At 53.8% G+C, this 12,502-nt stretch overlaps 2 protein-coding genes across 19 annotated transcripts in view; one reads left to right on the top strand and one right to left on the bottom strand.

Moving 5' to 3' along the window:
* The window catches only part of Ap2a1 (adaptor related protein complex 2 subunit alpha 1), a 29,867-nt gene extending 23,650 nt beyond the window's left edge, over positions 1 to 6,217 (top strand). Inside the window, exons 9-24 of one of the 5 annotated variants that reach the window (XM_063261976.1) lie at positions 48 to 216; positions 312 to 449; positions 749 to 931; positions 1,873 to 1,970; positions 2,104 to 2,335; positions 2,416 to 2,583; positions 2,671 to 2,831; positions 3,049 to 3,114; positions 3,375 to 3,431; positions 3,531 to 3,613; positions 3,746 to 3,852; positions 4,878 to 4,999; positions 5,086 to 5,202; positions 5,299 to 5,368; positions 5,490 to 5,624; positions 5,775 to 6,217. In XM_063261976.1, the coding sequence (XP_063118046.1) occupies positions 48 to 216; positions 312 to 449; positions 749 to 931; positions 1,873 to 1,970; positions 2,104 to 2,335; positions 2,416 to 2,583; positions 2,671 to 2,831; positions 3,049 to 3,114; positions 3,375 to 3,431; positions 3,531 to 3,613; positions 3,746 to 3,852; positions 4,878 to 4,999; positions 5,086 to 5,202; positions 5,299 to 5,368; positions 5,490 to 5,624; positions 5,775 to 5,852 (1,984 nt within the window). In that variant the 3' untranslated portion in view covers positions 5,853 to 6,217. Of the gene's footprint in view, positions 1 to 47; positions 217 to 311; positions 450 to 748; positions 932 to 1,872; positions 1,971 to 2,103; positions 2,336 to 2,415; positions 2,584 to 2,670; positions 2,832 to 3,048; positions 3,115 to 3,374; positions 3,432 to 3,530; positions 3,614 to 3,745; positions 3,919 to 4,875; positions 5,000 to 5,085; positions 5,203 to 5,298; positions 5,369 to 5,489; positions 5,625 to 5,774 lie in introns of those variants that run through there. The other 4 variants (NM_001395092.1, XM_063261978.1, NM_001395093.1 and 1 more) reach the window with 4 other exon arrangements.
* Fuz (fuzzy planar cell polarity protein) lies at positions 2,415 to 11,224 on the bottom strand. Of its 14 annotated transcripts, NM_001399381.1 has the most exons (11): positions 10,683 to 10,930; positions 10,345 to 10,466; positions 10,069 to 10,153; positions 9,740 to 9,808; positions 9,435 to 9,539; positions 7,999 to 8,196; positions 7,829 to 7,924; positions 7,581 to 7,687; positions 7,436 to 7,500; positions 7,288 to 7,362; positions 5,988 to 6,463 (listed from the first exon to the last, which is right to left on the bottom strand). In NM_001399381.1, the coding sequence occupies exons 1-11, from the start codon at positions 10,791 to 10,793 to the stop codon at positions 6,249 to 6,251; spliced, it is 1,248 nt and encodes a 415-aa protein (NP_001386310.1). In that variant the 5' UTR covers positions 10,794 to 10,930; the 3' UTR covers positions 5,988 to 6,248. The 14 variants fall into 14 exon arrangements, with proteins under 14 accessions (XP_006229122.1, XP_038967957.1, XP_006229123.1 ...); XM_006229060.5 differs by lacking the exon at positions 7,288 to 7,362 and having other exon boundaries at positions 2,415 to 6,463; positions 10,683 to 11,224; XM_039112029.2 differs by lacking the exon at positions 9,740 to 9,808 and having other exon boundaries at positions 2,415 to 6,463; positions 10,683 to 10,981.
* Positions 11,225 to 12,502: the final 1,278 nt, after the last annotated feature.

Raw genomic sequence — 12,502 nt, 5'->3', positions numbered from 1 at the left:
GAAGCGAGGAACTGGATCGTTAGGTTCACTTCACTTGTGCCTGGCAGTGAGCCCAACCTCCTGGTCCGTGCCTGCAACCAGCTGGGCCAGTTCCTGCAGCACCGAGAGACGAACCTGCGCTACCTGGCTCTGGAGAGCATGTGCACCCTGGCCAGCTCCGAGTTCTCCCACGAGGCTGTCAAGACCCACATTGATACTGTTATTAATGCCCTCAAGGTACGGCCCTCTGCCCTACTCAGAGTGGCCTGGTGCTTGGTGGCCCTACAGTGGCCCAGTGTAGCTTAGATGCCAGCTTGCTTTCCTTTCCTCAGACTGAGCGGGACGTGAGTGTGAGGCAGCGGGCAGCTGATCTGCTGTATGCCATGTGTGACCGGAGCAATGCCAAGCAGATTGTATCAGAGATGCTGCGGTACCTAGAGACGGCTGACTATGCCATCCGAGAGGAGATTGTGAGTCTAGAGGACAGGGCTGGACACTTGAGTTGTGGGTGGAGGGCCAGTACTTGGACCATAGCATAAGGGAGGAGAGCTGGCCCCTTAGGTTGGAAGGAGGAGTGTGGGGACTGGACCTCCAGGTCTAAAGAAAGAAGGCTAAGAGTTAGGAATCCTGTGTCTAAGGGAGGTGTTTGGAGACGGAGGGCCCCTGGGTGTTACGATGGGGCCAGCCATGACCATAGATCCAAGAATGGCAGTAGTCACCCTCCCATGGGCATGGTTGTCCACTCACACATTACCACCTCCCATCACAGGTGCTGAAGGTGGCCATCTTGGCTGAGAAGTATGCAGTGGACTACAGCTGGTATGTGGACACCATCCTCAACCTCATCCGCATTGCAGGCGACTATGTGAGCGAGGAGGTGTGGTACCGAGTGCTGCAGATCGTCACCAACCGTGATGATGTCCAGGGTTATGCTGCCAAGACAGTGTTTGAGGTTAGCAGCCTTCACTTTGACTCCATAATGGAGCTCAGCTGCCAGTCGTATGCCCCACCAGCAGGGCTAGCATCCTGCTCCGTTCCAGCCTTGTCTGAGTTACCCAAGGGACATGGGAGCTGCAGCTTTGGGAGCTCCCCAGCATGCAGTGTACACAGCATCTGTGTCAAATCTCTGCAGGAGAGCTGGTCCCTTCATTCCTCCCCGTGCAGTGCTGCACAGGCTCAGAGGGTTTCAGTCAGTCGTGACAGTGCGTGTATGGCTGCAGGAATGAATGTGTGGCCAGGGCTGGGCAGTGGTTACGGGAGAGAGTGCCTGCTGTGCAAGTATGAGAGTCTGGTTTTCATTCCCCGACTCAAGCAGAAGCTGAGTAAGTGTGCACAAGTGTGCGTACATGGGGATGAGGGGTGTGTGACTCCAGCACTGTGAGGCAGAGACAGGCAGATCCTGAGAGCTGGTTGGCCAGCAGGGTTAGCCAAAACAGGAACTCTGGGTTCAGTTAAAGACCCTGTCTCAAAAATAAGGCAGGGATTGATTGAGGAAGACCCCTGACGTCTTCTAGCCTTCATGTCCTTGGACACATGCATGCAGTCCTGTGTGCACACGGGCACACACAGAGCATGGGGTGGAACCACTCATGGCTGTCCAGGAAGTAATTGAGGATAACACATCCCCTAGTGCCCTCCCTTTTCTAGGTAGGTCCCACCTCCCAGTTTTTAGGACATTACTAAACCATTCCAATGGCTGGGGATCAAGCACTAGAAATACGGTATGCATAGGAAATCTCAGTCACACTGTATCATTGAGTCAGGCTAGTCACTTCTCAACTCCCCCATGCCTCGGTCTCCCCATGTCTGACCCTGTGCATTTGCAGACGTCAGAGGGTCTCTCCTGTCTCTCCTATCCTTGCCCTCACCCTGCCTTCTCTTGCGCCCTCACAGGCCCTCCAGGCCCCAGCCTGTCATGAGAACATGGTGAAGGTCGGTGGCTACATCCTTGGGGAGTTTGGGAACTTGATTGCTGGGGACCCACGCTCCAGGTGAGGGAGCCTCATTCTGGGGGATTTCTTAGAGGTCTGGGGAGCCCTCTCAGCACCCACCCGTTACCCATCTTCATGAGGGCCCAGCGTCATCTGGGGAGTGTGAGTGACGGGCATGTCCGCTCTTTCACAGCCCACCTGTGCAGTTCTCACTGCTGCACTCCAAGTTCCACCTGTGCAGTGTGGCCACTCGTGCCTTGCTGCTGTCCACCTACATCAAGTTCATCAACCTCTTCCCTGAGACCAAGGCCACCATCCAAGGTGTTCTTCGTGCCGGCTCCCAGCTGCGCAATGCTGACGTGGAGCTACAGCAGCGGGCAGTGGAGTACCTCACCCTCAGCTCTGTAGCTAGCACCGATGTTTTGGTCAGAGCCTATGCCCCAGTCCTTGGGACCACCCACCCTCTTGGGCCAGAAGTGCCCCTGACCTTTTATCTGGCCCACAGGCTACTGTGCTAGAAGAAATGCCCCCATTTCCTGAGCGGGAGTCATCCATTTTGGCTAAGCTGAAGCGTAAGAAGGGCCCTGGGGCAGCCAGTGCCCTGGATGACAGCCGCAGGGACACCAGCAGCAATGACATCAATGGGGGTGTGGAGCCCACCCCCAGCAATGTGGTGAGTCCAATTATGGACCGTGTGCCCAGGCTGGGTCCACTGTGCCTTGCCCTGTCTCACCTTTACTCTGTCTTACCTTGATTGCAGTCAACCCCCTCACCCTCCGCGGACCTCTTGGGGCTGCGGGCAGCCCCTCCCCCTGCTGCACCCCCAGCTCCTGTAGGCGGGAACCTCCTGGTGGATGTTTTCTCTGACGGCCCCACTGCACAGCCCAGCCTGGGTCCCACCCCTGAGGAGGCCTTCCTCAGGTATCTCCTGTCCTTGTCCTACTCAGACCCACCCCCTTCCGTCTGGATTCTGCTGTTCCAGCTACCCTTTGCTGTCCTTTCCCAACGCTGTGTCTCAGTCCACTCTTCCTTCTCTCCTTCCTCTTGCCTCTCTTTCCCTGGCCCTCTTGCTGCCTCTCTGGGATTGGCTGCCTGCCACACCTGTCTTCTCTGTCTGCTCTGGGATTGGATGGCCCAGCGAGCTGGAGCCCCCTGCCCCTGAGAGCCCCATGACTTTGTTGGCTGACCCAGCTCCAGCTGCTGAGTAAGGGGTGGTCTCTGGCTTTGGGTTGATGGATGTCCCCAGGGTGGGCTCCAGGGGTTCCCAATGATTGGCAAATGTAAGGGTTAGAAAACAGTGAAAGTTGGGGCTCTTGGGAGATCCCTCTGTAAGGGTCCCTCTCCCATAACTGTGGATGTCTGGGGAAGCTTGGCCTGTAGGTTCTGGGGATCTGCCTTCCAAGAGTGTTGCCTCTTCCTCCAGCCCCCAGTCCCCTACGCATCTCACTTCTCCCTCTCCCCCAGCCCAGGTCCTGAGGACATAGGTCCTCCCATTCCAGAAGCAGATGAACTGCTGAATAAGTGAGTTCTGTGAGAAGTGGGCAGGGGAGTGGGGACAGGTAGGGGACAGGCTGGGTGGTCAGGAGCACCTCCCATTCTGACTCCCACCACCCTGCCTAGGTTCGTGTGTAAGAATAGTGGGGTCTTGTTTGAGAACCAGCTGCTGCAGATCGGAGTCAAGTCTGAGTTCCGGCAGAACCTGGGTGTGTCCCGGTAGCCCAGAGGTGGAAAGGGGTGCTGGAGGGGAGGGGTTGTTGGCAGCATCCCCTGGCTGGGCTGGTGGCAGGGTATGGGATCAGAGGAGCTTGGATGGAGCCCTTACCCACCCGCTGCAGGCCGCATGTATCTCTTCTATGGCAACAAGACTTCTGTGCAGTTCCAGAGCTTCTTGCCCACCGTGGTCCACCCTGGGGACCTCCAGACTCATATCCTGTGCTCTTGTGTCCAAACCACCTGGGAAACAGACTCACCCAGGTCCATACCTGTTCAGCTCCTCATTCTGAATTAGGCATGTCACTTCTAAAACTGTATGCATAGTAGGTAGGCCTCTTTACTGTGGCACAGGTGACAGTAACCCAATATACAGGATGGTGACTTCCAGACACCAGTACCCTGCCAGGTACCTTACCTTTGCCAGTGTGGTTCTGTTGGGGGCTCTTGCACTCAGGTTGCACTCAGGGTTGCCCAGTGTTGCCCTGCAGTAACATCACTGAGTGACTTGCCTCCTAGATTCTCCCTCTCTCTGCTCATGAGGATCTTTTGTTGTGTTTGAAACTGTTTAATAGAGCCTAGGCTGACCTCCACTCACTCTACAGACGAGGCTGGCTTTGAATCAAGGTGAGTCTTCTGTCTGCTCTGAGTCTAGGCAGGCACCAGTGACTCTGGCTTCAGCCTTTGAAAGAGCAGTTGGGATGTCCTGGAGAGTATGGTGTATGTCAGAGAGAGCCAGGCCGCTGTCCCTTATATGGGCCTCAGTCAGAATGGGTGACACCACAACAACTAGCCCTTCGCCCTCTGCTTCGTTCCCCAACCTTTCCAGAGCCCAGGGTAGACAGTTAGCTGTGTCTGAAGTAGCTGAGTGTACAGACCCACCATACTGTGAAGTACAGATGGTGACAGTAAATGCTTCCCTCTGGGTGCATGACCACCGCTAACACAGCCATGTTCCGGTGCTAGATGATCTCATCTACCCCTCAGGACATTTTCATGTACCTAGTTTGCATTGGAGGCTAAGAAAATACCAGCTTGCCCATCAGGATCCATGTGGATCATCACTCAGTGGAGGCACGAGTGGAGGCTGGAGAAGGATATTCCTAGGTGTCCCAGATCTCACAGGAAGGAGGAAGAGTTAGGTGTAGGTGAGTCTGCTGTTGGCCCAGAGCCTCTAGCTGACCTGGGCTTGTGCTGCCTCACGATGTCTCAGCTGTGCCACCGCGGTCTCTAGCTTCCTTGACTATGGGGCCACAGCTGGCGGTGCAGACCAAGCGTGTAGCTGCACAAGTGGACGGTGGCGCACAGGTGCAGCAAGTACTCAACATTGAGTGTCTGCGAGACTTCTTGACGCCACCACTGCTGTCGGTGCGCTTCCGGTAGGAGCAATGCCGTGTGGGGTGTGGGGCGATGAGGCAGGGTCTTCAGGCATGGGGCCTGGCTGAGCTGCTCCTCATCTGCTCAGGTACGGTGGCACCGCCCAGTCCCTCACTCTGAAGCTCCCAGTGACCATCAACAAATTCTTCCAGCCCACAGAGATGGCCGCCCAGGACTTTTTCCAGCGCTGGAAGCAGCTGAGCCTGTGAGGGGCAGGGCTGGGAGGTGGGGCGGGGCTGCGGGACAGGGCGGGGCTGAGGGGCAGGGCCTCAGATGACTGACAGTGCTTTCAATCTCCCAGCCCCCTGCAGGAGGCACAGAAAATCTTCAAAGCCAACCACCCCATGGATGCTGAAGTCACAAAGGCCAAGGTGAGAAAGACTGGGCATTTACAGGGTACTGGCCGCTGGATGGACCAGTTCTCACACGCGAGGGTTTAGCCTGCAGTATGCTGGAGGCTTCTCAGCTTCTCTAATACCCATGCTGTTCTAGCTTCTGGGGTTTGGCTCTGCTCTTCTGGACAATGTGGATCCCAACCCTGAGAACTTTGTGGGTGCTGGAATCATCCAGACGAAAGCCCTGCAGGTGGGGTGTCTGCTTCGACTGGAGCCCAATGCCCAGGCCCAAGTGAGTGCTGAGGGCAGTGGACCTCCCTGTGACCCCATTCCCTACGCCCTGCCCTCCTTCCTGTTCCTCATTATCTTCTCACCTGTCTTCCTTTACCTGCCTTACCCCTCTGACTTTGTACCCCTCGGTGGGCTCTCTCCTTCCACACAGATGTACCGCCTAACCCTGCGCACCAGCAAAGAGCCTGTGTCCCGTCACTTATGTGAGCTGCTGGCCCAGCAGTTCTGAGCCCTGGACTTGCCCTGGGATATGGCCGGTGCCAGGCAGCCCTGAGATGGAGGCAGCTGTGGTGGAGGGGGACAGCGAGGGGACCTCCAGTGGTGACAGCAAAGACCCCAGGGATGGGGGCATGCCTGGCGCGTCCTCTGGCCTTTGTATTTTATTTTTGTTCATCTGCTGCTGTTTACATTCTGGGGGGTCAAGGGAAGCACCCTCCCTTCCTTGTCCCCCGAAGCACAGAGGGGAGGGGGGCCGGGGAAGTAGGTACCTCCTCCCCTCCCCCTCCCTCCTTTTCACCCTCCTCCCTCCCTCCCTCTCCCCGTCCAGGGGCCGTGTATTATTGTGAGCGAATAAACAGAGAGACGCTAATATTACCCCCATCTATTGACTGCCCACCCTAAGTGATCAAAGGAGCGGGGTGAGGGCTTGTAGAGTGTGGGTGGCCAGGCTTCTCAGCCCATGGGTGGGAGTCTGCGGGGACAGCATCAACAGCAGCAGCCGTAGCCCTAGCTGCACAGCCACCAGCTGCCACCCCATGCCTGGCCCTAGCACAAGATAGCAGGCCCTGGGTGTCTGGGCTGGGTGGACTGTATCTTCTTGTTTCTCTGCTGGCCCCGGTTCTATGAAGGACAGGGAGGACTATGATGAGCAGCAGTGTCAGGACCCCTCAGCCCAGCCCATTCCTTCATAGTAACTCCCCAGTCGGCCTCTTCCCACCTAGCTTGTTGTCTTCTATGTTCTCTGTGTATACTCAGACCTAACATGGAGGTGACACCAAGTGCCCTCACCAGCACTGGTGTCACCCTCTTGAGGATCACACCCTACTCCCAAGTGTAGGCCTCCAGATTTGCAGGCTCATGAGGTCCTTCTCTGGCTGGGCACTGCCTGTGTCTTTTGGGGCCTTAGGGACCTGGGACAATTTCCCAATGTGCAGGTTCCTCGCTTGCCTCTGCTTGAGCAGGGCTCTGCCCAGCAATGTGGAGGGTGGCAGGAGTGGCTGGTTAACTCTGCCATTTAGTATTCATTGCGCAGCATTTAGAATGACCTAACAGAGTCCTTGCCGAGGAGGATGGAGCAGTAAGTCCTCAGTTCTTTTTCTTTTTGGTTCTTTTTTTCGGAGCTGGGGACCGAACCCAGGGCCTTGCGCTTCCTAGGCAAGCGCTCTACCACTGAGCTAAATCCCCAACCCCAAGTCCTCATTTCTTTTGAGGTACTGGATAGCCCAAGCTGGCCTCAAACTCATGGTCATTCTGCCTTGGCCATAGTAGGGCTGAAATTCCAGATGTGGAACAAAATGGCCAGTCCAGCCCCAGTGCTTACTGTAAAAACACTGGCTGGGGAAGTCAGGAATTAAGTACTAAGATTGACAGGGGCAGCTGAGGCATGGCTAAGATTGACAGGGGCAGCTGAGGCATGGCACGTGGGATCCATGCCTACCACTCACCTGGTGGGAAGTGGGTGGTGGCCACCAACGTATAGAAATTTCTAAGGAGGCGCCTGCGTTGCTCAGGGGAAGGCTCTAGAGAAAAGTGAGCACCTTGACTGGGTGACCTCTGGCTCAAGGCCCTCCCACTCATTGCTTCCCCACGCACCTTTATCCTTTGAGGGCTCCACGGTAAAGAGGCAGCGTCTCAGTTCCAAGTGGAGTAACAACAGGCTGGGGAAAAGTACAGTTGGGCTGTGGGAAACAGGCAGGGCCAATCCTTCTGGGCCCTGGGCCCAACCATCGAGCCTTACCCAAGAATATCGCTGTGTAGCGGGAACCCGTCAGGGAGCGCCCTAGGGCCCAGTGGCAGGCAAGCCCGGAGGGGCTCCAGCAGAGGCTGCCACCAGCGTTCCAGCAACTACAGGGGAGATGGGAAGGAGATCAGGGCTGGTGCCTAGTGGAGCTTGGTTGGCCAGGACCTGCACGCAGCAGGTGGCGCTCGTGGAGGGGATGGGCAGGGGCAGCAGAGCAACAGTCCGCCTCACCTGTGGGGCCTCACCTGTGGGTCCAGCTCACCGAGGGGCGGGCGCGGCCCGCAGAGCAGACACAGCTCCAGGCCCCGCAGCAGAGTCAAGGTCAACAACCGATGGGGGACCTGTAGCAGGGGCAGTATAGCGTTAAGTATGGCCCCGCCCCTCTGGAAGCCCCACCCTGGTCCCGCCCACTCACCGTGGGGCTCCCGTGGGGCAGGTACACTGGGTAGTCACGAGCAGCTTGCGGTGGCAAGGACCCCACCAGCCAAGGGAGTAGCACGGCTTCAGGCATGCCTAGGCGCCACCAGCCATCGGTCGCTGCCACCACCCGGCCTGATACCAGCAGGCTGACAAAGGCTGTGCCAGTGGCCTCTGCGAACCCTGAGAGGGTTTCCTGGTGAAACGGTCAGACTAGATGTCATTAGGCAAGGAGGGACATTCCCTTCCTAGCTAGGCATGGAGGAGAAGAGCAGCCATGAGACCAGAGACACTCCAGCATGCAAGGCTGCCAAGCTCCTGTTTGAAACCCTCTCTGTAAATAGGGATGCTTTAACTTTCCTGTTCGTCAGCATTCTCAATTCTTCATACACTACTTATTTTATCTATTTATTTATTTATTTTTTGGTTCTTTTTTTCGGAGCTGGGGACTGAACCCAGGGCCTTGCGCTTCCTAGGCAAGCGCTCTACCACTGAGCTAAATCCCCAACCCCTGTTTATTTTTTAAAAAAAGATTTATATATAAGTATACTGTAGCTGTCTTCAGAGACACCAGAAGAGGGCATAAGATCCCATTACAGATGGTTGTGAGCCACCATGTGGTTGCTGGGATTTGAACTGAGGGCCTCTGGAAGAGCAGTCAGTGCTCTTAACCACTGAGCCATCTCTCCAGCCCTGTTCGTTTCTTTCTTTCTTTCTTTTTTTCTAATTTATTTCTCCTTCAGTTATGGGGATGGAACGCAAGGCTTTGGGCATGCTAGCTAGGCAGCTCTCCCGTGGAGCCACAACTGAAGTTTTGAGTCATGTGTTCACTGAGCTGCCTAGACTGGCCTTAAAGGTTGCATCCTCTTCCTCAGCCTCCAGAGTAGCTGGAGTGACAGGCCTGCACCAGGAGGCCCTGCAGTGCCAATAGTTTTAACCACACATCTACAAGTTGATCCCCTACTGGATGAGAAGGCACAGTGCTGACCAATGGAAGCTCTGAGGTCAGGACACACTGCCAGGAGAGGCATAACTTGAAGAGAGGAAGACTGGGTGGGTGTGGTGGAGCATGCCTTTAATCCCAGCACTCGGAGGCAAAGGCTGGTAGATGTTTGTGAGTTGGAGGTCAGCTTGGTCTACAGAGCGAGTTCAAGGCAGCCTGGGAACTGTGTCTTAGAGAGATTGATCTGCTCAAACAGAAATGCTCCCTGTGAGGCAGAGAGGCAGGGAGCATGTGAAGTGGAGGAGACTGGAGAGGTGGAAGCTGCGGGCGAACAGTCAGTGTACCCTGGCGAAGACAGTTCTTTTAGAGTTACAGATAAAACATGATTCCAGGACGATAAGAGGGTGCTAGGGCAATGTCCAGAGGGAGAAAATAAAGGAAGGCCGAGTAGAACCATGGGGACACAGTTATTTCTATAGCTGCCCCAATACCTGCATGACAGACCCCTCTGGAGGAATGACACAGTCCACACACTGGGTCAGGTCCCCGATGAGCTCTGAATTCCCCAGGAAGCTGTCAATGAGACAGTAGCTGGCCTGGTAGAGGAAAAAGGAGGTGTCTAGGACCCAAGCGGGCCCAGATCAGCCCAGAGAAAACTGGGGCCAGCTCCAGGGTTAAACAAGCTCTCCCAAGAACCCAAGGGCCCATGCTTTCCCAGTGCCTACTGGGAATTGTAGTTTCAGACAAACAGGCCTGAATTAGGGATCCTAACTGCACTCACATCTCACAGCCTCACCCTCAGCTCTTTCTTCAGTCTCTCTACATTCCGGATATTGGTCAGCTCCTCAAGTCCCACAATGAGAACCTAGAAGAGTCACATAGGATAGTGGGATCTGTAATAGGATCTAGTCAGAGAGGACAGTGCTTGGATGGATATTGAGAGGAAAGTCAGGTCTGGATCCCTGCATATGAAGGAGGAGGTCTGGTTCCTGGATTGCTAGGTATGAGGGAGGAGGGCTGTTTGGATGCTTGGGTGTGAGAAAAAAATGTAGGGATTTGGACTGAGGGGAAAGGACTGGGAGTGCAGCTCTCTTGAGTTTTGGAGAAAAGAGGGCCCAGTCTCACCATGGCCCCAAACACCATGTGGAGCATTCTTTCCAGCTTCAGCTCAGAGGTGCCCTCCTCAGATGACAGAGCAATGAGGGTGATGCTGTGGGGATGAAAGATGAGAAGCAAGAATGAGGTCAGGCCTGGGAAACTGAGCCAGGCGCTTCCGTGTGTCCCAGCTATTTCTACACTGTTCGCTACATCCTGATGGGGGTGGGGGTGGGGAATCCCTCTGGGATCACCTAAGCCAGGAACCATTGCTCAGATCTTGTTCCCTTGCTCCCGCCAAGGGACCTGTCATGGAAGTTCTTCCACACTACGGTGGTGTCTTCTGTTCTTGCGGAGTTCAGTTGCACATCCAGATTCTGGCCGAACATGTGGACTCCATTGAGGGACCCGATGACAGAAAAAGGGAGCTGAGGAAGAGTGGGGAAGCATTGCAGTAGCACCCAAGACCCATTGAGACCCCGCTGTCCCACGTTGCAATCTCCCAATATTCCCCCAAAGTTCTTCAGGAAACCAGATTTATTAGTCCCCCATAACAGCTAAAGGGCGCGAGCCTCTAATCCCTGCATGTATGCAGTCCCAGCTTCCCAAATCCTAATTTAGACGCAGGAGTCGAATGCCCCCACCTGTTGACGGGAGGGGGCGCCTCCGCTGCTGCTCCGACAGAACAGGGGAACCCCGCTAGAGGCTGCGAGGCACAGCAGATGCACCGTGCTTCCTGGCCCGTCATCCCCCATCTCGAAGCCCGCACCCGGAAAGTCACGCCCCTGGAGACTCTCGGTGTGGATCTGGGAGCATGCGGGTAGGCAAAGTGGCCTGCTGTTTGGAGCCGCCAAAGGGCGAGAAGCGGGATCATCAATTCAGCCCCTCCAACTGGTCCGGCCCCGCCCCGGCCGGAAGTAATCATGACCCTAATAAAGATGGCGACAAGTACTTCTTGCCAAGCATTCAAGTTGTTCCCGGACAGTTTCTTATCTTTTGTATAACGAGAATGAAGAATCTAGCTTGAAGACGGTGGTGGTAACAAGACGTTGCCTACCAACCTTCTTGTGTGCTGTAATACATTTTTTAAACAACGGGTTGAAGATGGGGACAGTGCTAAGGCATTGAATGGCAACGACAGTCAGCGTGGCTTTTTCATTCCATAGTGGTAAATACCTTGCCCTAATCAAAGATGGCGGTATGCTCAGGCATTGCCTAGCAACCACCATTCACAATAATTTCGGTTTCAAAACTCCGAAGCTCCGTGCCACCGTCTCCCTCTCCTTTTTTCAGAGTGGTTTGATCCAGGCAGCGTTGCCTAGTAACCACCAAATGAGGTGGTTGTTTTTGTTATTAGTAAAAGGCAGAAGAAAAGAGAACCTTTCTTTTCCAAAATCATGAAAACTACATAATTTTTGTAACGAATTCATGCCTATGATGGTATAGCGTGAAGAAAGTTAAAGCACGGTCGACACCTCTGTCTCCTGCGTGGGATACGTGTCGGCCCGGAGATCCCCGTAATAGATCTCCGTAATAAACCTTGCCTTTGCTTATTACATCCAAAAAAAAAAAAAAAAAAAAAAAAGGAAGTTAAAGCACTGAAAACTTCCTTCCATTGCAGCAATAGAAGTTAGCATCGCGGGACCAGGACAGATTTTCACAAATAAGATCACTGTATTAGAGAACCCACTCCACAAAGCTGACCTTCTTATGCGTGCCATGGCGTACTCGCTATAATAATCACATTTTATTTTCTAATTAAAAATAGTATGTCTACAGCTTTATGTCTTTATTTTCTATTTCCTGGGAGGGTTGCAATCTGTAGGCCAGGTTGGCCTTGAACTCCTGGCAATTCTTTGGCCTGGAATGGCAAACGCCAGGCACTCTCATTCTTTCTCTTTTTGTTTACTGTTGTTTAGTGTATTTTTGAGGTGTGGTCTCATGTGGCCCATGCAGACCTGGGACTCGATATGTAGCCCTGAACTTTTGATTCTTTTTCTAACACTTGTCTTTCTAATGTTTTTTTTTTTATATAATCAATTTCTATAAGTTCAAGGACTTGAACATTTTCCATTGACAAATATTAGATTTCTCCTGGTGAATTTCTTTTTTTTTTTCTTTTTTCTTTTTTTCGGAGCTGGGGACCGAACCCAGGACCTTGCGCTTGCTAGGCAAGCGCTCTACCACTGAGCTAAATCCCCAACCCCATGAATTTCAAATGATACAATAAAACAAAAGAATTTTTGGAGACAAAATATTGCTATGTAGCCAAGGGTGGGGTTATGCTGGATCTAACCCAGTGTTGCCACTGTCACACCCTTTGCTGATTCTGTAAATTCTGAGGCAGCAGTTTTAGCTGCTTGATTACTGTATGTTTGACAGCAATTGCTTTTTTATTATGCATATTAGAAAACATTTTTAGTGGTTTATTTATTTTTATTTCATGTGCACTGGTGTCTTGCTT

This window comes from Rattus norvegicus, chromosome 1 (assembly GCF_036323735.1).
Source record: "Rattus norvegicus strain BN/NHsdMcwi chromosome 1, GRCr8, whole genome shotgun sequence".
NCBI classification, from domain to species: Eukaryota; Metazoa; Chordata; class Mammalia; order Rodentia; family Muridae; genus Rattus; species Rattus norvegicus.
Note: the sequence above shows the minus strand (reverse complement) of the source record. Positions and strands in the feature narration are given on the sequence as shown.

Coding starts and splice junctions, on each gene's coding strand:
- Fuz (NM_001399381.1), bottom strand. CDS start 10,793: ATGGGGGATGACGGGCCAGGAAGCACGGTGCATCTGCTGTGCCTCGCA. Junction 9,809..10,068: donor ACATGGTGTTTGGGGCCATG/GTGAGACTGGGC, acceptor TGACTCTTCTAG/GTTCTCATTGTGGGACTTGA. Junction 6,464..7,287: donor CACCACCCACTTCCCACCAG/GTGAGTGGTAGG, acceptor TGTCCTTCATAG/AACCGGGGCCAGCAGAGAAA.